The sequence below is a fragment of the Protopterus annectens genome, chromosome 2.part0, assembly GCF_019279795.1.
Source record: "Protopterus annectens isolate FY-2018-M chromosome 2.part0, PAN1.0, whole genome shotgun sequence".
In the NCBI taxonomy this organism is placed as follows: domain Eukaryota; kingdom Metazoa; phylum Chordata; order Ceratodontiformes; family Protopteridae; genus Protopterus; species Protopterus annectens.
In genome coordinates, this window is record NC_056728.1 from 435,551,458 (window position 1) to 435,573,985 (window position 22,528).

At 41.4% G+C, this 22,528-nt stretch overlaps 1 protein-coding gene across 2 annotated transcripts in view; it reads left to right on the top strand.

Annotated features, from left to right (window-relative positions):
- Positions 1-22,528, top strand: part of VPS13A (vacuolar protein sorting 13 homolog A) — a 4,910,496-nt gene that overhangs the window by 3,546,097 nt on the left and 1,341,871 nt on the right. For both annotated transcript variants that reach the window (XM_044060868.1, XM_044060869.1), the window contains exon 47: positions 13,697-13,982. In XM_044060868.1, the coding sequence (XP_043916803.1) occupies positions 13,697-13,982 (286 nt within the window). The remainder of the gene's footprint in view (positions 1-13,696; positions 13,983-22,528) is intronic.

Genomic DNA, 22,528 nt, shown 5'->3' on the forward strand with positions numbered 1-22,528 from the left:
ATTTCTCCACTCCTCAGCGTCCTTTTTTCAGGAACCAGAGAAGTGGCAAATTGTGGGACAAAAAGTCTCAGGGTCCTTTTCATGACACAGTTGGCGAGTTCACCCTCAGAGGCAGAAGGCGCAACTGTATCGGAAGATTCCCCTACAGAGGCAGAGGGGGTCCGTGTAATCAGGGTTCCAGAGATTCTTTCTCTTGACAGCCCTATCAGTGCTCCTGAAGAGCAGCCCGATTACTTTCCTCTGGAAGCAGCCTTTCTATGCACCCCAATGCCTGGCTATCAATTACCACCGATTCTTGGGTGCAGAAGATAATAACCGGAGGTTACCAAATCCCATTCGACTCTTACCCAAAACTACCAAAACAAATCCCAGACATTCCACCCAGTCTAAAGGAAGGAACAGCTCTACAAATAGAAAAGCTGTACTTAAGAGTCATCCAGAAAGTCCCACCAGACCAGTTTGGATCCGGATTCTACTCAAGGTTCTTTTTGGTGCCAAAAAAGATGGGGCTGGAGACCAGTTTTGGATCTCAGCTGTTTAAACCAGTTCATCAGCCAGACAAAATTTCAGATGGTCACGGTTCAGTCACTTCTCCCCTTTCTGAAGGAAGGCAATTGGATGTGCTTGATAGACCTTCAGGATGTGTATTATCACATCAAGATGGACAAACGCTCCAGAAGGTTCCTTCTCTTCCAGCTGGGAGCCAGTCATTATCAAATCCGTGCCCTGCCCTTCGGACTCTCTACAGCCCCCAGAGTGTTCACCAAATGCATGGCAACCATGACAACTCATTTGAGACTGCAAGGATTCCGGGTGTTTCCATATCTGGACGATTGGCTCCTCACTGCCCCCACCAACCGTTTACTGGTAACAGCCTTGCACTACACCCACTCTTTGGCAAATCGCCTGTGAATCTCTATAAACTGGGAGAAATCCAATCTAACTCCAACCCAAACCTTGGAATTTATAGGGATGACAATCAATACCCGCTCTTGCTTAATCTCTCTCTCAGATCAAAGGTTTCAAAGATGAAGGATCCAGCTCTGAGTGACACTCTGCCATGACTTGGTTCTGAGTCGACAGATCCTGCATTTGTTAGGATCAGTGGCAGCATCTATATCAATAGTACCCCTAGCAAGGCTTCACATGAGATTCCTACAGTGGCTTCTGTTAACCTAATGGTATCCAAATCGTCAACTGTTGTCCTTCCAGATTCAAATTGCAAATCGATGCAGACTAGATCTTTCTTGGTGGATGAAACCAGAGACAGAACTTTGGAGCTGATCCTTCCACCTCCCTCAACCCAGCACCATTGTGACCACGGATGCTTACCTGATAGGGTGGGGGGGCATTTTCAGGGAATGACTGTCCAAGAAGACACATGGTCCGATTTAGAGGCCAATTTGCATATAAATGTTCTAGAACTACAGGCATTGATTTTGACGTTGCAAGCATTTCCATCTGTCCTTCCTTCAGAAACAATTGCTGTCCAATTGGACAACATGTCAGTAGTTTAGTTTATCAGCAAACAAGGAGGAACCAAGTCCTATCCCCTATGTCAAGAGGCCATGAGAGTTTGGCAATGGGTGATAGCTTCCAACCGCTTTCTGATAGCAATGCATATCCTGGGGAATTCCAACGTGATTGCAGACAAGTTGAGCAGATGCATTCTCCTGCCTCACAAGTAGTCCCTCAACCCCAACTTAGCGGCAAAGATTTTCAGCCATTGGGGCCAGCCTCGCTGCAATCTATTTGCCTCCCCGTCCAACCACAAATGCATTAACTACTTCGCCCTAACTCCCCTGCAGGGGTGATCTTATCCACGATTGGCCCACAGGACTGCTTTATGGTTATCCTCCCATTCCTCTGATTCTGGTAGATGTTCATCGTGTTTCACTGTTGCAGTCATTACACTTGGGTTATCCTGCTGGCACGCGACTCGTAGTCGGCCCGAGTTCCAAAGTCTTGGTCCGGCGTCGGTTGCGGTCGCTTCTTCCCTGACGTCAGTGCGCCAGGGGTATAAAAGTTGCAACTGACGCCATTTTCTTCAGTCTTTCTTGCCGCGCGGTGCCCGAAGCATAAGCAGTTCGCAAGTGCCGGTCGGCCAACTCCTGAGATTTTCAAAATTGAATTTCAGAACCAAAGTCTTCAATAAAGCTAAGTACCCCACTGGGGAAACTTTTTCTTGCTCCAGACCGATGTCAGTAAAAGTTAATAATTGTATTTCTTGTGGGAAGCAGATACCTCATAAGGACTTTCACTCTTACTGCATTCCTTGCCTAGGCCCTGACCACAAAGTCACTAGTTGTCGGTTTTGTGCTAGATTTAATAAACGCACTATTAAACGTCGGTTTGAATTTGCTTTACATTATTTTGGACGAAGATTTAATTACATAATGCCGTCGGAACAACCGATGACCGCAATGTATAAAAAATGCAAAAACAAAGAAAAAGACAGGCATCCGAGGTCCAAAACCGACGATGAAGTCTCTTCTAGGCCAGTCGCCGGTTCGCCGGATCTCAGTGAGGCGCTTTCGCAGCCCCCAACACCCGCTACCTCAGAGCCACAGGCCGCAACTGACAGCCACGTGGAGACACTGAGGCCTGTGGAAACTCAAAGTATTGGGCCTATGGAAAATATACCTTCAGATGTGTCCGGAGCCGCTGAGCAGGCACCGGCTTCTGAGGCTGTATTCAGACCTTCACAGCTTACAATTAAAGCTACTACAGCAGCAAAGGCAAAGTCAAAAACACCATTAAAGACAAAGAAACAAGTGCAGCATTCTCCAGAACAGTCATCCATGCCTAAGAAACAGATGCTTAAAATGGCCGAAGACCTTATTACTTTAATCAGGGGCTCCCATCCCCCTCCTGACAAAAGGCCTAGGCAAGACACTGATTATGACTCCTCTGATCAGGTTTCCATTTCTTCTGATTCTTCATCTGACCAGGGCTATTCTGTCCCTCCCTATGAGGACTCTGATGCTGAAGAGTCCATTCCTTTAGCCTCACAGCCTGAGGATTACTCTTTTGGGAAGCATTTCCACTGGGAGAGCCAGGATTACTCAGAATCCAAGAAAAGGCTCAGAGATGTCCTTCTATTGCCTCAGCACAGGCCCTTGGCTATCCCCCCTGTGCTTGATATTGTTGATGATGTTTTTTCTGAATCCAGTCTGTCCCCATATTCTTTACCCCCTGCACCAGTAAAGCCAGACAGGTACTACAGGGTCCTTGACTCTCATAAATTTCTTTACAAAAACCCTGCTGCGGACCCAGAAACTATTTCTCAGGGTCCAAAAGGGGTTAAAGCTTCCACTGCCAAAAATCCTGTCCCCTCAGATAGGGATTCTAGAGCTCTGGACAGATGGGGGGGGGGTTTACACTTCTGCTACTTTAGCTGTAGGAGCTTTAAACTGTCAGTTTCACGTGCTTAAATATCAGCAGTATCTCATGTCATTGTTAAAGCAGAAAATGGTTACAAACATAGAAGGTCCTGACCAAAGAAATCCAGGATTTATTGCATGCAGTTGAACAAGTGGGAAAGCATACTCTGCAGTGTGGTTTTGCTTCATTAGAGGCTTCTTGTAGAGCCGCAGTTACAGGCTCAGTTATTCGAAGACATGCTTGGTTGAAAGAACAAAGTTTACCTGACCATGTTAAAATGAAATTATTGGATGCTCCACTACAGCATGATACCTTGTTTGGTGTTAAGGCAGAAGAGGTTTTAAAGAAAATGGAGGATAAAGCAAAGTCAATGCAAACTGTGAAAGATTTCTTACAGGTTCAACCACCTAGATTTAGCAGGAACTGGCCTTCAAAAAATTGGTCCTTTCCTGTGTCAAGCAGGCCACAAAGAGGCAAATACAGACGCCCAAGAGGCAGATCTCAGCCCCAAGGCTCCTACAGACCTAAACAGTGGGGTGCTTCAGCCCCCAAAGGAGGAGAAGACAAATCACAACCTTATAGGAAACCGTCACAATGGCTTCCCTCTGCAAATACCAATCTCTTACCAGTTGACAGCACCCCTAGGGGGAAAGCTAGCACTTTTCTCAAAAAATTGGCACATGATCACCCAAGACCAATGGGTGTTGAATATAGTTTTCTCAAGGGTACAGGTTCCACTTCCACACGCTTCCAAAACCAAAAGGTATGCCAAACCTGCCACCAAACCAATAGGCAGAGGCACAAAAACAGATTGCAGCTCTTATGGATATGGGAGCTATTCAGAATGTTCCACAAGAAGAACAGGGCCAAGGATTTTACTCAAGACTTTTCCTAGTACCCAGAAAGGACAAAGCATAGAGACCAATACTGGACCTGTCAGTCCTAAATACTTTCCTGGATGTTCCAAAATTCAAAGTGTTAACACCACAACAACTCTTACCCATGCTTGGCAAAGAGACTTGGCTAGTTACTTTGGATCTCAAGGAGGCATACCTGCACGTCCCAATCAGACAATCGTGCAGAAGATACCTCAGATTTATAGCAGGCTCAATGCATTATCAATTCTCTGCACTGCCCTTTGGCTTGTCTACTGCACCCAGGGTCTTCACAAAATGCCTGGCACCAGTAATTGCATTTTGCTGACAAAAAGGAATTCAAATATATCCCTACTTGGACGACTGCCTTATTCAAGCAGAGAGCAAGGACATTTTTCTAAAGCACCTGGAGTTTGTAAAAAGATTACTAATCTGCCTAGGGTACACAGTAAACTAAAAGAAATCAAAACTAGTGCCCTCTCAAGAGATAATATTCCTGGGTCCAAGCTTAAATACAACTACCCAGACGGCTTATCTCACACCAGACAAACAAAGGCAACTGACTCATTACTTTCAAATGATGGCAACAAAGACCCAGCTCCCTGCAAGAAAAATTCTGCAGGCCCTGGGTTTCATGGCATCTTGCATTCTATTAATTCCATATGCCAAACTGCATATGAGGAAACTACAGTGGTATCTAAAAAGTGTTTGGGCTCAGCATTGTCACAGCCTAGAGACAATCCTAACCTTGATTCCCTGCCTACAGCAGGAGTTTCGATGGTGGTCCCAGGCCTGTCACCACAATAAGGGACAGACTTTCACCTTACCTGCAGCCAGGCAGACAATAACAACGGATGCATCGGACTATGCCTAGGGAGCACATATGGCAGGAAAATGTATTCAGGCACGTGGCCCAAGGAACAAATGCATCTTCACATCAATCAAAAAGAGGTGCTAGCTGTACAGAATGTCTTGACAGCCTTCAAGGACCTAATACATCCAGGACAATTATTAATAAAGACGGACAATACCACAGTTATGTGGTACATAAACAAGCAAGGGGGCACACATTCCTACCCCCTATGCAGACAAGCCATGACTTTGTGGAACACAGCACTGACTTACCAGGTACATCTGCAAGCACAATTCCTGCCAGGAACAAAAAATACACTGGCAGACGAACTAAGCAGAAATCTCATGGATCCTCACGAATGGAAGCTAAATCCACAAGTGTTCAACATGATAACAAGGGAATGGGGACGCCCAGACATAGATCTGTTTGCCTCCCCTCACAATTGCCAATTACAGAAATTTTGCACAAGGACTTATCACTCTCAAGCATGGAAAGTGGATGCTCTATCTTTCAACTGGAAAAACCTGACAGTCTATGCCTTCCCTCCGATGCCTCTTCTCACCAAGGTGCTTCTAAAAGTCAGACAAGAGGCCAAAAATTATCCTAATTGCACCAGACTGGCCACGCCAGCACTGGTACCCAATCCTAAAGATTTTGTCCCAAGGCCCGCCTTGGCCCTACCTCAAATCCCTCATCTTCTGACACAGCAAAACAATCAGATTCTGCACAGTCAACTCAGAACCTTAAACCTGGCAGCATGGCAGATAATGTAACCACTCAGACTGCACCTCTCTCTAAAGCTGTTATGGATGTAATTTTGGAAGCCAGGAGACCCAGCACTAGGAAATCTTATGCGGAAAAATGGAAGAGATTCAGTGCTTGGAACCAGGCACAAGGGCTCGACCCACTGGTCCCTAATATGCCTCAGATTTTACAATAGCTGACTGAGATGTTGGACAAAGGCCTATCTTTTTCTTCTATTAAAATCCATGCCTCTGCCATTTCAGCTCATTACAATACGAATCCTCCTATTTTTTCACATCCTCTACTACGACAGTACATCAGAGGGGCAAAGAATATAAGACCCCCTAGGAGAGCACCAGTACCTACTTGGGACCTCAACTTTGTTTAAGAAAAACTAACGCTGCCTCCTTTTGAACCAGCCAGCACAGCTGATCTAAAATTCTTGTCATGGAAAACTGCTCTGCTCCTAACAATAATTTCAGCAAGAAGAGTTTCAGAGTTACAGGCATTGATGGCTGTGGAACCTTTCCTCATTTTTCACCAGGATAGGGTTTCTCTAAGGACGAACCCAACATTCATGCCAAAAGTGGTCTCCAACGTGGCCTTAAACCAAACTATTTATTTGCCTACTTTCTACCCAAATCCCCAGAATAAAGGGGAAAGACTTCTGCACTCTTTGGATATACACAGGCAGCTACGATTTTACTTGGACAAAACAAAAGCTTTCAGAAAAACTGAGCAACTGTTTGTAGCATATGCTGCAGGATCACAAGGAAAACCTATTACAAAGCAGACAATCTCCAAATGGGTAGGACACTGCATCCGCTTCTGTTATGCACAACATGGCAAATCTGTGCCAAAGGGCATTAGGCCTCATTCTACCAGAGCAGCAGCCACTTCAGCAGCTTTCCTCAGAGGGGTACCAACCAAAGACATATTAGAAGCTGCAACCTGGAGCTCAGTGCACACTTTTACCAAGCACTGCTACCTACCTCTCTGCTCCAAATCCAGAGCAGGCTTTGCCACTGCAGTTCTGCAGGGCTTGTTAGCCTCGCCAAATCCAATCTAGACCCAGCCACCCTACCTCAGCTTTGGGATTCTACGCAAGTGTAATGACTGCAACAGTGAAAACGACATACATACATAGTACACCTAACCTACCATAAATGTAGATGTTGTATTCACTGTTGCAGTCCTGTCCCAGTCTACCCACTCTCCATCCTGCTGGGACTACTCTTTACTTCTCAACTCTGTACAACCTATGTGGTGTATTTGCTTTTAGAAGAAGAAAATGTTTTTAGTGATATATACATGGTTGTTAGACATATTTTTATCTTTACAGCCTTCATATCTGGGGGCACCTGACATCTGGGGCAAGAAAAACTGAAGAAAATGGCGTCGGTTGCAGCTTTTATACCCCTGGCTCACTGACATCAGGGAAGAAGCGACAGCAACCGACGCCGGAACAAGACTTTGGAACTTGGGCCGACTACGGGTTGCCTGCCAGCAGGATAACCCAAGTGTAATGACTGCAACAGTGAATACACTCGGACATCTACATTTATGGTAGGTACACAACTGTACTTTCTGAAGAAAGCTCTTTGGTTGAAAAGCAAAATTATCCTCATAGCACCATATTGGCCTCAACAGGTATGGTTCCCCTTTCTCTGGTCTTATCTGCTTTGCAGACTGTGGGCCTTTGATCCAACTCCAGATCTGATCTCTTACCCCTAAGGGTTGAGCCACCCGAACTTGACCAGTGTCAAGCTCACAGCATGGCTTTTCCACTTCCGGTGATCGCCAGGCATTGTAATCTTCCCTCTCCAGTATGTGACATTATTCTGGCTTCACCTAAACCAACCACCAGAAAACTTTATCCTGACAAATGGAAAAGATTTTCTCTTTGGTCTAGACAGAGGAAACTAGATTAATTTTCTGCACCAATCTCTGCTGTACTCCAGTACTTATCTAACTTCTTTGAGGAGGACGCCGCAGCATCAACTGTTCAAGTTCATTTAGCTGCCATTTCGAATTTTCATAATGGTTTTGGTGACTCTTCTTTAATTTCTCATCATCTGAGCAAAACCTTCTTGAAAGGAGTGTATCACTCCAGACCTCCAATTAAGCAGCCCACAGAACCCTGGAGTCTCACACTTGTCTCATGATATTTGACACTGCCTCTTTTCGAGCCAGCAGTCACGTCTGACCTCAAGTTTCTATTTTGGAAATCTCTTTTTCAGGTGGCTGTTACTTCAGCCAGGCTCATTTCCGAGCTCTAGGCTCTTTGTACCAAGCATCCTTATTTGATTTTCCATAAGGACAGAGTATCACTACGGGCTTAACCCTTCCTTCCTACCCAAAGTAATCTCTGAGCTCCCTATTAATTAGACTATTGATTTGCCAGTGCTTTTTCCTAATTTTTCGAACAAGGGCGAGTATTATTTGCATTTACTGGATGTCCACAGACAACTGAGATTTTACTTAGAACAAAAACAATCCGAAAATCAGACCAGTTATTTATATCCTTTTCTGGTCCAAAAATGGGAAAGTCAGCCTCTAAAGTGACCCTATCCAAATGGCTGTGTGACTGTATAATTTTCATGTATAACCAAGAGAGAAAGTCTGTTCTACCAAACATCAGAGCTCACTCCACCAGATCAGTGGCAACTTCTGTGGCGTTCCACTCCAGAGCTTCGATGGACGATATCTGTGCAGCAGCTACGTGGGCTTCCCCCCATACCTTTATCACTCATTATAAGTTGGATCTGGTCTCCAGGGGAAGAGCGTCTTTTGGTTCAGTGGTGCTCAGGAATGTTCTTCCATAGGGCCACCCAAATGATATAAGGTAGCTGGGGACTCTGTCCCATCAGTGATGAATGGAATGAAGATTAACAACATCAGATAAAGAAGTTACGTCTAACCATAACGTTCCATCTGTGTTGTTGATCTTCATCCATTTATCATGTCTCACCCTCCTTCCCCCTCCTAGAGGCTCCCGGGGAATACTTTGGGTCCATTTCCTAGATTAAGGTTTGTGCTCGGAGACCGCTTCTGCTTTACTTATTAGGACAAACTCGATCTGAGGTAACAGGGAGAGAAGGGGGTTTGGGGTAAAAGCTTAGCTCGAGCATTTCTGGCTGGCGCGAGCTTGGTATAAGGCCGACTCAGTTCCAAGGACGGAACCGAAACCCATCAGTGATGAATGGATGAAGATCAACAACACAGATGGAACGTTATGGTAAGACATAACTTCTTTCTCTTGTTCTAGACCCTTCCCAGGAGGATTCCCAGGATAGAATAGCTGGTATAGTTATAAAATATGTTTGATATTATGGAAAATATTACTATAGAAACATATTTGCATGTGTATGGCTGATAAACCTGCCAAGGCCATAACAGAACTCGTTTTGTTAAAGGAGAAACTGAGTTCCTGTCTACTAGAGAAAAATATTAATGATAGGCTTATTTTTGGTGTTTTAATTTCTCATTCTTCAAACATGAATATTGATAGGAGATCTACATCATCACATTGTGTACAGTCTGTGTGACTGCTGCACTGGTGGAAGTGGTTGGTTTATCATGCGTATTCAGCAGAAGTGTAATACCTGGTGTCAAAGCCATGGCCTGAAGCTCAATGCCAAAAAGTATATTGTCATCCCCTTTGGTAAAAACTCTATACCCATGAACTACCACATAGCTGGTAGTCTAGTTAATGCCGAAAATGTGATGAGAGACCTTGGGACACAGGTGGACAGTAGTCTCTCCTTTGATAATCTCATCGCCACAGTGATCAGGAAATCCTTCTACGTGGCTAATCTCATTACAAAAGGATTCTCATCCAGAAAAAAAGAGGTCATTGTTCCCCTCTACTCATCACTCATTAGACCCATTATAGAGTACAATGCCCCTTTTGGTATGTACCTCACAAGACATATACAACAACTGGAAAGACCACAGAAATACCTCACAAAGAGGATTACTGGCCTCAAACAGATGCCCTACGCAGACCATCTCAAAAAACTACAGCTTTACTCCATCGCATATCGCCTACTCAGGGGCGATCTCTGCCTAACATACAAAGCTATGTCAAACCCAGTGCTGTTGGACATGCTCCACTTAAAGAAATCCCAATCCCTCCGAGCTACAAGCTCTAGGGACCTAAACCTTGTCACCACAATAAACAGAACATGCTGGAGGGATAGATTCCTGTCCCAGAGACTTCTCATACTCTGGAACAGACTACCTATTTGTATCAAACAGAGCTCCTCATTAGCACTCTTCAAGAAAAATCATGATGATTGGATGGGAAATGGGAAATTCACCCCAGGGATTACTTCTGTGGCTCTGATCAACAGGGGCACAGGAAAATAATTTTCTTGGGTGTCTAAAGCCAGGGTACGTTTTTTGGCTAGGCTTATATAGGCCCTAGGGCCAATAGCCTAGTACCTACCTATGAACCTATAATATGTGTGGAAAGGAGTGGTGAGAAAGTTGGAAAGTCCGGTTATGTTCTGATCTAATAACACATACACTGTTTCAGTGAATGTGGCTATGCTTTGAGTTAGCTGTGCATTTGTACAGTAGAGGAGCTTGTTCGGTGGTTATGCTCTGCAGAGTTTTGGCAATCATAAAGAAAACAGCAAGTAGTCCTATTATGTCTGTTGCATTTAAAGGAACACAGATGGAGCTTACAGGGGATGGAAGATGCATACTTCAGACAGGGAAGACCATTAAACTTGCCCATTGGACTCTGATGTTAAGGAAGTTATTTAAGGCGAGGTCGAATCTGACATGGAAAGACTAAGTGACAATAGATATTGAGGGCTCTACTGAAGGCTAGTTGAAGCTGCAGCACACTACAACTGCTTTAACAGGTACAGTAATATGAAGATTAATGATGAAACCTTTTTAGTTCAGTCTGGAATCCCAGCCATAACTTTTAACCTCTTAGCTCACAAATTCTGGACAAAGCCTCCAAAATAAGGGCAGGTTTTAAATATTTCTCTTATTAACTTAAAAGGTTAATGTAAATAACAGAATTTGTGTTAGTGTTGTGACAAAGGAGGTACTGCCAGCACAGCTAGCTGGAATTCTGTAAATAATTATATGTCATTTGTGAATATCAACATGATTCATATAAGATGTTTGCGCTACAACTATATTAGAGCTGTTTGCCATGTAAGATGGTTTGTACAGATGTGTGCTGAAGAGGTGTTTTACAAAGTTCTGTTTGAAATGTATCCACAGTGTACTGTACTGGAATAGAACAGAAATGTACATACACTAACATACACTATAGCAACTGTTTAAATGTATATATTTTAACATGGGAAACTGGAATACAGAATGTTAACTTGCAAAACTTCAGAAAATAGCTGAAATTAAGTTATTTTATGGCCACACAATAAAAAAATGTTATCATTCAATTTCAGAGCAGCAGTTGACATAATATCTGTACTAATGAAGTTTTCTGTATTGTCTTGGAAGTGTTTTATGACTTCCATCATCTGCAGAGACCTGAGGAAAAGCCCTTGTCTATGTATTTTCACAGGTGGATGCTAAATACTGCTAGCTTTCAGCAGTGGGGGAGGGTTTACCTGGGATAGAGTCTGCTGACAAGAAATTGTCATTCTGCAAGCTATCCCAGCAGTAATATTTGAGATAATAATTTAAGAAAACTCTGAGGGAGACCGCATTCTGTATTTTGTCTTTGACCTGACAACATCTAGAAGAACTACTCACCACATCTGCCTTGGTGTTCTGAGTAAGTTTCTAGGGTATAGTAATTCTCTTAGATATAGTCAGGAATATAGCAAAGCTTACCTTAGAGATTTTTCTTTATTTGAGTTTGTCCTGTAATGTTGTTTTAAATATTCCCTGTGATTTTGAACTCTGCTGTCACTTTAAATATATACTGAGTATTTTCTTGTTCTTTTAATATTTATTATTAAATATATTTAAACCTTTCATTGTGGCTGATCTGTCTAGAGATATTTAAGTTCTGAGAGTGTTTGCGTATTTATTTGGTGACACTGTGTAGGCCATTCCTAATAACCTTGCTCTTGGTCAAACTACCATCTGTATTGATGGTAACATTACAAAGTAAGATTGGACACCCTTTGTTAATGGCCTTAAAGACGCTGATAAAGAGTTAGCTAGTGGCAATAATAAATACCTTCTAGTTTGGGCAGAAGGGGGCATAGCTAGTAAACCTGTGCCAGCCTTTCCCAGGTGTGTGTGTGTGTGTGTGTGTGTGTGTGTGTGTGTGTGTGTGTGTGTGTGTGTGTGTGTGTGTGTGTGTGTGTGTGTGTGTCTATGTCTGTGTGTAATAAATCTCCAAGAGTGTGTTTGTGTGAGCTACATGGGCAAGGACATGAAGCACTGGCTGGACAGGGAGGGCGCTGGAAGTCTTGGCTTGGCCACTCAGCTGAGATCTCAACTCTATAGCTGTGCCTGTGGGGAGTCGTGTTGGGAATCTGGAGAAAGAGTGAGAAACCAGCCCTGCACTGACTGTGGTCTATGTGTGCTCTTAAGGGCAATTGCACTTGATACAGAGAGCTGCATCTGGAATTACTGTGTGTGTGTACCTGTCATCCTACTAATGTACATCCCCCACTGTTGCCAGTGGTGAGGATTGAGGCTCCTTGGTTACTGGTTCAGTGGTGGGGCATCACAAGTGTATATTTCCTGAAGGATATAAAGTCAAAAAACAAATGTGTGTCATTGTTGAATGACTTCAGTCCTCCATGATTTGACAGAAAAAACAAATTTTATGAGGAATAGACCAAAAACATGAGGCAGAAATCAAGACAATCTGTAAAAATTTGAAAGGCACAATCCATCCCATTTGATACTCCAGGAGGTTTTACTAGCTAAAGGACCTACATAAGCCAGGAGGGAGTGGTGCTAGTCCTGTCAGTGTATAGCAGTTATGTGGAATGTTTCAGGAAAATGCACTTCTGTTCCTGTTTAATCAACTGAAGCTACAAAAGTCCTATAGACTTCTGGTCTGAGGGCAGAGAGACTTGCTTCTATGATGAAAGTGAATCTGCTTATGTCTTGAATGGTCTGCAGGTAGCAGTTCGACCATGCAGAGCTATAATCATCCATATGTGAAGAGCTGAACAATAAAGCAAAATGCACGATAGTATGAAATTTCCATGAGTTTTTTCCTAAATCATTGCATGTCATATTGCGTTATTTCGTTTCAGTGATGTAACTTGACTTAGTGTTAAGAATTGCTGGTCCAGATTTCTGGCTCCATCTTCTATAGCAGCATAGTTAAATATATATTTTTTTATTTCAGTCCCTTAGTGTAGTTTGCTAGACTGATCTTCTTGGACAAACTCATAATTCAAGCCATAAGCAAAGCCTGTATGGTAGTTCATATAGTAATTTTATTAAGATGTGATAAAAGAGTGTAATGCATTTTCACAAACTTGTAAGAAAAGCATGATGAATGTGTGGTTTGCACATTTTAAATTCTTTATGTGAGCCCATGCTTGCTGACCATCAAGCCCCACCCTGACCATGTCTGTATCTTCCATATCACTGGAGCAAGCGCTATTTATGGTACAGCTTTCATCCAGGAAGCTAGAGAGAGAGACATGCTTTTTTCCTGTCTTTAATCTGTTCCCGTGCCCATGCAAATTTCTCAATTCCATCCACACTGCTTGAAGATCACCAAGTGATGTACCCCATGCACAACACATGGGACAGGGACAACAGTCACAGATGTGAATATGTCAGTAGGAAATTAAATGCACTTCTGTTTTGTAATAGGATAATGTTGCCAACTGTTAGAAACTAACTTTTTTTTTTGCAAATGTTCTCTTTGCAGATCAAGGGTATGTTTTGCACCTGCAAATGAAAATACAGAAGGCTTTCAGAAGTCTGATAGCATTAGTTATGATGAGATTATTAAAATCCCAGGGGAAGTACGACAGATGAAGTGCCAGCAAGTTGGATCAGAGAACCAGTCCTTTATAATTAACATTGTGCCCCAGAAGGACATATTTTCATCTGATATTGTAGATGATGGATTGGATGTTCCATTTATTCTTCACCTGTGGCCTCCAGTGTTACTTCGCAATCTGCTTCCTTATACGGTTGTCTACAGTCTAGAGGTAAATCTTTATTGTGAATAATCAATATAATTTAGAACTATTAATGTTGTTTGAATTGGGCATTAAGACTTTACCTTGTTGGTTTGATGACAAAGAGTAATATGACACTGCTACAGGGAAAGTACAGTTGTGTAAGTAAACCCACCATAACAGTAGATGTTTGAATGATCATTGCTGCAATAACCTTAGCTATGTAACAGCCATCAGGCTTCCAAATCTTCAGGGTATCTTCCATGCACACAGACTGTCAGGCAACTCGAGCTGAGTTGATTAAAATACAGGTGTGGGAGCCAAACTCTTCAGAGCTTTCTTGCCAAAAGAGAGAGGGAGAGTGAAGCTGAAAACTGAGAGGAAAATGCTAGGAAGATCAACAAATAATCATATCTTAACATAAACAACACTCCATAAAACAAGGTGTATAGAGACAGATGGCAGCTACTGCAGCAGCGATCATTCAAACATCTACAGTTATGGTAAGTTTAGCTACAGAGCTGTAATGTATTCATATTGATAACTGCTGCAGTAGCCTTTTTTTAACTGTGCAGTAGCCTTAGCTATACAGATTACCCTAGCTTACTAAATTTCATAGGTGGAAAGAGAAGAGTGTAGGAGTCCATGGTAAATGGTCCTTGCAAAGCCTGATCTAGACCTAGAGAAGTGATCGAGTTTATGGTGTTTTGTAAAATTATGTACAGAAGACTAAGTTGCAGCTTCTAGAATACTATCCCTTTCCAAAAAGCCACAGGCTCTGGTAGAGTTGGCCTTAACCCTGCCTGGAATAGATTTGTTGTGGTGAGTATAACAAAAGATAGCCTTAGACAGCCATTTGGAAATAATCTGCTTTGATACAGGTTGCTTCTTCTTACTTTCACAAGAAATGAACAATTGATCCGAAGATCTAAAAGATTTAGTTCTGTCAAGATAGCACCTGAGTTGTGTGTGAACATCCAGGGTATGGAGTATCCTTTCTCTCTCATTTTTGGGTTTGGGAAAGAAAACAAAGTGATAGATAGTTTGGCTTAAAGTAAACTCAGATGCCCCTTTAGGCATAAAAGAATGGTTAGCTTTCAAAGAAGCCCTGCCCTATGGAAAATGAGATAGGGTTGACTCAGTGTAAGAACTTGCAACTCACATACCCTTCTTGCAGATGTCAGAGCAATCAGTAAAACTGTTTCCATGTTAAGAACCTCAAGTCAGCCAGGTTAGCTTGTTCAAATAGAGCAAGTGTTAGCTTCTCTAACACAAAATTAGGATCATAAGGAAGGGGCCACAGATTTTCATGGTAGCCTGTTATGCAAAACCTCTTTCAAAAAACATTTTGACATGAGAATGCATTGATAGAGCATGATCTGTGGTTAGACATAAGTGAACCTTGATAGGAGTAAGAAAGGCTATTGGATAGTAATTCGCACAAATATCATTAAACCAGAGAACAACTAGCCCTGAATGGCTGCTGGTCATGCTGTTGGCATCAACTAGAGAACCTTCTCCATTGCTAATATATGGTTTTCTAGTAACAGGCTTTCCTGCCTGTGGTAATGCCTTCTGCACATCTTCGTAAACAGGTGCCTAAAAGGAATTAAGACCCTATTGTCCAGGCAGTCAGTTAAAGCAGATTGGTGTTAGGGTGTACCACACACCCTTGTTCTTGATTGAGTAGCTCCAGTCTGTAAGGAAGCTTGTGGTAGTTGTTCCTAGCCATTTCGAGAAGAAGGAAAAGCTATGGTTGCCTGGCCCAGAAGGGAGTCATCACAGTGATCTAGGAGATTCCTTCTGAATCTTCTAAGTACCGTGGATGATATTGGAAAGGGTGGAAAAGCATACTGGAACATTCCTGCCCAAGGAAAAGAAAAGAAAAAGCATCTGTCTACCAGGAATTCATGCAAGGCGTCCTGGAGCAGAATCTTGCCAGCTGATTTTTCAGAGAGGAGGCATAGAGGTCTACTCGAGGAACTCCCCACAAATTTATCAAATCTTGCAAGATCCCATAATCTAGTTTCCATTTGTGAGGGTCTGCCCTTCTCCTGCTCAGCTTCTCTGCCACATAATTTTGTTCTGTCAGAGTGTAGGATGCCTGTAGAGTGAGATTGTGCTGTGAAGCAATATCCCAAGCTAACATCGCAGAAGGCTTATGACCTGGTTTCCCCTTGCTTGTTGATGTACCACATGACTGTGACTGTGGTATTGTCTGAAACCACTTGAAGAGGTCCTGAAAATGAAAGATAATTTGGAGCGTTGAGTTCTTTGATCAGGACAAGCATCTCTATTATATATACATGCTTCCATCTGTTCATGGTGTCCCCTACACCTTGCAGTTTTATCCTTTCTGAAACTGCTCCACAAGCAAAGTCTGAGCTGTCTCTAGTGACTGTTTTGGAACAGGGAGAGAGAAGGAGAGACCTGGACTTAGGGATACCTGCTGTCTCCTTCGAGTGACTTCTCTTCTTATAAACCCCAGCACTGTGATCTGAAAAGACAAGGGGTATTGTGCTGAGACCAAAGCGACTTTATATACCACTGTATTTTTCTCATGTGAAATCTTGACGGGGTATCCTGAGAATCATAAAAGCCATGAGACCCAAAATCCTGAGGTATTTCCTCACAATGACCAAAGTCTTGAGTGGAAAACCCTAGAAATAGATTTAGATGTATGTCTGTTTTTACTAGTGGAAGAAGAGCTCTTTGAGCTGTGGTGTGTAGTTGGCATCCCTAAAAAACAGTCCTGTGAAAAGGAGTCAAGAAAGACTTTTGAATGTTCTCATATAATCCAAGCTTGTGTAAGAGATTTCTCATGCAAGAGAGAGATTTCCTTACACTTTGAAAAAAACACTGCAAAGATAAGGAGGTTATCTAGATATGGAACAATGTGGGTACCCTGTAGCCAACAATGACTATAACTGAAGCTAGACACTTTGTGAATAATCTTAGTGCAGTAGATAGCCAAGCTAGTCCAAAGGGTAAAGCAGAGAAGTGACAATATGATCCAGACTCTCAGAATCAAACGCCTGAAGTGTGGATGAATAGGAATGTGAAGATAAGCATCCTTTGAATCTATTGTCACCAGGAAACTTGAATGAGGAAGAAGTGGTTACATGTTGTGAAGTAACATCATTTGAGCTTTGGGCTCCATCGCAAATAGGTTTAAGAAAAAAGATGAAGAACTGGTCTCCAAGCATTAATGAAGATGAGACCCCAAATGTTTTGGCTATTTCTCCTCTGTTACTGGTACTAGAAGATGTCCGCAAACTGGATGTAAAACTCCTTTGGCTACTGAACAAGTTCCTAAAAGGCTTTAAGAAAGAACAAGGTGTACTGTGATCTTGCAGCTGTCTTTGCTCTATTGTCAGCTGACCCAGCTGTGGTTTCTCTAGCTGCCAACTCTTAACAAGAGAGCCTTGGCTTCTTTTAACCCTACACTGCTGGATAAAATTGGCAAGAGGCTAAAATCTCTTGGACAGTAGTTGGCTACATTTGTACCAGACAGTTTGCTGCAGTTTAAAAGAAGATTTTTTTTTATTTTTAATAAAACATGTTGAAAGAGGATTGGGGGCAGAGCACAGAAACAGGACCTGCATGGCTGGGACAGAAGTGGGGTGTGTGTATCATGCATCTGGCCTCCTGGTTGATGTGCCAGTAGAAGGAATGTCCATTTTTTGATCTTCATTTCAAGAGCTGAAAAGGTAGGATGCTAGTTCATAGTACTAGCTTAAGGCTATGCTTCTGCACACATGAATTGATTTAGCAGTGCCATTTATGGGGACGTCATAAGAAGATATTTAGGTGTTTGGATTAAAAAAGATTTTATTATAGCAACTAAAGGTATTTGGGAAGACACTAAAAAGGTAATACAAAAACTGAGAAGTTGGAAGCTCTTGACTATCTATTGATATGGATAGTAAGGTATGAGCTGTAAAAATATTTCTAATCCATTTAATATTGTATGTATGTCAGGCATATTTTTTTCAACCAGAGGAGAAGCTGTGGACTATAATTAATAAATAATTGAAAGAGTTTATTTTGGGGAAGAGAAGGCGAAAATTCTCCCTGCAGCACAATGTGGTTTACGGTTTCCAAATTTGAAAAGATACTTTATAGCTAGATAGTGAAGCCTTGTATGCATAACACAAGCAGAAGAATGCAAATCAGAGAATAAATTAATGATTTTGAGTGGGGGAGGGGGTCATAAAATAAGGGAGAAAGTAGACTTTTGGATACAGGTACTTAAAGAAAATATTCATACAGAATATTATATTTACAAATTAGTAAAAAATATTTTGTGATCAAATCCTACATGGGAATGAAGAGTACCAATAGGGATGACTGCAAATATGGGCACAGAAATTAAGCAAGAGGGAGCTGGAATTTTTGAAAAAAAAAAAAACAAATGAATTGAGGTATTTGGAGAAGTAATGAGGGAGGAAAAGTCATAGACTGGAATGAGGCTAAGCAGAAGTTTGGACTGTGGATTGCGGACTACTTTCCCTATCACTGGTTGATAACAGAGTGTAGGCATAGAGAAAGAGATGGGATAGGGGGATCAGGGCCAGACATAGGCCAATTAGACCTGTTTGGATCAGTAGGACCCTCCACTAGGCTGTGACAGAGTCAATATTTCTTAATGTGCCACAGAGATTTTGAGGAATTTCAACAGTTCTGTGTTTTGTGGAAACACACATACTGTAACAAGTAATGAAAATTAATTGGGTAAGGAACTCCAGCCATTCAGAGCAAGTGAGATAGATGATTTGAAGCTTGTGGAGGTATAAAGGGGTAATTTGAGAAGAGAATGTTTAATTGTTAGAAATTGTTCATGCCGTGTTTGCATCCACAACCACTAAGCAAAGCCCACTGACTCACTTGTCCAGTACTTCCTGGCATCTGAGGACTTTAGGCAAGGGAGGTGATAGCAAGGGGACTGCATTGTGTCAGATGATTTATAACTGGTTTCACATTTTAAATGAGCTTATTTCCGTGTAGTGTAGTATAGTCTGCTTCATACTGTATGCAGCACCGTACAAAGATGCTGGAGTCTGTAGAGTACTTAACTTATAAAGATATATATTTTTAATTATTTTATTCACCTAATTAAAGTTTGTTAACCAGAGTTGAGCGCTGATCCATCTAGATCATTTTCAGGCTCAGCATGGAAAACAAAAGCAAAGAAATGATAAACTTTACATTATCACTGTTATGTTGATATTAACTAATGCCAGGCATGCATAGAAGTATAAGTCAGGATAACATGTATAAATGAAATCATAAGTAGATTTGTTACAATAATTCAGTTAGCAGCATTGTTAAGGAGGGTACCTATACACTCAAATCAAATAATATAACATTTCTATAGAGAAAGTAATATATAAATAAAATATTTACAAGTGTGTAATCTCATTGGCCATGTGCTTTTAAGGAGAGTAAGGCATGAGTCAAAGGAGGAGGAGAAATGAGGGGAAGGAAACAGAAAAAAAGAGAGAGAAAAATGAAAAAAAACCCGAAGGGCAGAGGGAGAGACGGGGGGGGGGGGGGGTGTGTGCAGCTGTCTTCCACCCAGGTTCAAGAGAATAAGGCAGTACTACAGGAGTTTAGGGACATGGTTGGCAGTAAACCCTTGTGTTACTTTATTGTGGGATACATTTTATTAGACTGGAAAGGTTATGTGCTGTTTATGCTTACTCATGAAAACTTACCTTCCAATCATCTACTTCAGGCATACCTTCCAGGCAAATAAGTGTCTTCCTAGCTACAGTATGGATACTTACCCAGCTCCTGCTTGTCTTTCTCCTAACATACATAAAAAGAAAAAGACAACTGAAACATAAGTCTCAGCCTCCATGCGGGCAAGTGTGATACCACAGCCTATGTTGGGTGACTTGTGGCCTTGGATGGTTCCTCAGACCACTTATCTCTTTCCGTAAATCCCTGTGGTGCAGCCTTGCTGCCTCTATGGACTAGAAGTCAGACATGTTCTCTGCAGCTGTTCCAGTTCCCTGCTCAAACATGAAAGAATCAGTTGATATTTGGAGAGGGTCTTCTCAAAGTGTCTTGGGAGAAGAGACCTTTTGTTTGGGATGATGTGCAGTCCCCTAGCCTCTTCCCGATTATGAATGTACATAAAAAAAGAAACAAAAATTGAATCATACTGAAAATAAAGGAAATGGGTCCTGTCTGCAAAAATGATGTTATTACCCTAGCCAGTATTTTATAGTTAATTCTGTGTGCTAGATGCTGCCTCCTAATACTGAAGCTCCTATTTCTAAGGAGGAGGATGCATTTTGCTGATGTCTGACATTTGTAGAGAAATGGTTAGCTCACTGCAGGATTCTATAACCCAAGATTCTGTCTGTGGATAGAGAAGCCTGAAGTGATACCAGTGAATCTTTATCTTTTACTGAGACTATTTCCAGAATGAGGGGCTTATTTGCTTGAGAACAGATATATGTTCCTCCAGAGTCGGGCAGATATTATGATGTACTTACACAAGAAGTCCCTATTTCCCATATTTTGCCTACTTTGGGAGATGCCTTAAAAGCTGCTGGTAATGCTCTTGATTCTCTCCCATCAGTTTCTAAAACAGCAGATAAATTGTATAGAGCTTCACATTCTCTTCTTAAAGCTGATCCTGCTGTAATCAGTCCTATGGCTCAACAATGGAAAAGTGTCTTGCCTTCTCCAAGCTTCACATACAAATACGTTTTGCTATTCTCTTCTTAAAGCTGATCCTGCTGTAATCAGTCCTATGGCTCAACAATGGAAAAGTGTCTTGCCTTCCCCAAACCAATTCCTGGGATAAGGAGGGGAAGTGGTTGGTAGACAGGGTAAGAAACGTTCTTTTGCCATATTAGCCTTCAAAGGATCCTGAACTATCAAGACTATATGTGGAAGTTCATTTTGAAGTGTGCTAAAAGTTTTTTTTTATATATATAAAAAGAAACCTCTTTATTGAATTATCACTTTTGACATAAGCAATCATACATTTATGTAAATGGAAATGAATCATATTGGCATATTTTCATTTGCAAATGTTATATGTTGCATATGATCTATACAGTCATTATCAATTGAATATTATATATCTCATTCAATTCTTGCCTTCCATTAAACCTCATTCCTCCTCCAAAACATTATTCTGCATGTATTGTTCCCACAATCCCCATTTCTTCTGTGTAATTTGCTCCTACCATTTTCTAAAGATCCCACTTCCAGTTCTTTTATCTTGGTTACTATATCCACAACTTCTATTACAGTTGGTTTAGAATTTGATTTCCATTTTCTAGTAATTGCTTTTTTGGCCACTTCAATTAAACCCAGCAAGGCCTTACTATTTCTAAGCAATTCCAATTCTGTATCACATCTCAAAAAAATAATTTCCTTAGTTACACCAATTTGCTTACCCATTATTTCTGATAGAGTAGTTTGCAGGGAATTTCTAGAGTCTCCCAACTCGTTACATTCCCAAAAATATGTTCCCAGTTACCTTTTTTTCCCCATCACACCTCCAACATTTGCAGTTTACCTGAGGAAAAATTATTTGGAGTCTGTCTGGCCTATAAAAAAACAAAAAAAACTATGCAAACACTTCCAAGCCAAAGTCCTAAATCTTCTAGACTATGTTGCATATTTGAGCGACATACATATATCCTCCCATTGTTTCTTTGTGAATTGCTTATTCACTCTGTCTTCCCAGTCCTTTCTAACCTCCTCTGATTGATTCCTATAGTTATCATGCAGTATTTTATAACAGCAGCTTATGTTTAGCATTCTACTAAAACTCAGTGCATGCTGTTTTTTCACTTAGAATCCACCTATTCCTTTCTCTTTGTGTATACTCTGATATCAGTCCCTTTTTTCCCCAAACACGTTTATCACTTGTGACATAGGCAAATTTACATTCATATAAAAGAATTCAAACTATATTAACATAAACATTATATTTTACATGTACTGCTAAATATCATATAACCTATGCAATATTGCATAAATGATTCAATTCCTGCCTTTTTTTTCACTTAAGAAACATCTTTATTAAACCATTACTTACTACAAAGGCAATCATATATTAATATAAATGAAAACAAACCACACCAACAATCCTAGTCGCAAACATTTTACATCACAAACCATACTGACACACTCGCAGATGCAAACATTATACATCATTTATAATGTACCCAATCTTTCTCACTCAAACACTACATAGCTCATTTAAGTCTTGCCACCTTTTAGTCATCATTCCTCCCTTGTATGTACTTTTCCCACAAGTCTCATTTTTTCCTATGTAGTTTGCTCCTACCCTTTCTAAAGATCTCAATTCCAGTTCTTTTATCTCTTGTTACTATACTCACTACTTCCCGTATAGTTGGTTTAGTATATGATTTCCATTTTCTAGTAATTGTTTTTTTTTTTGGCAGCCACCATTATTAGACACAGCAAAACCTTACCATGTCTAGGCAATTCCGATTCGGTTTCATAGCTCAAAAAAATCATCTCCCTTGTCAGACCAATCTTCCCACCCAGCATCTCCGAAAGTGCATCCCACAGGGAATCAC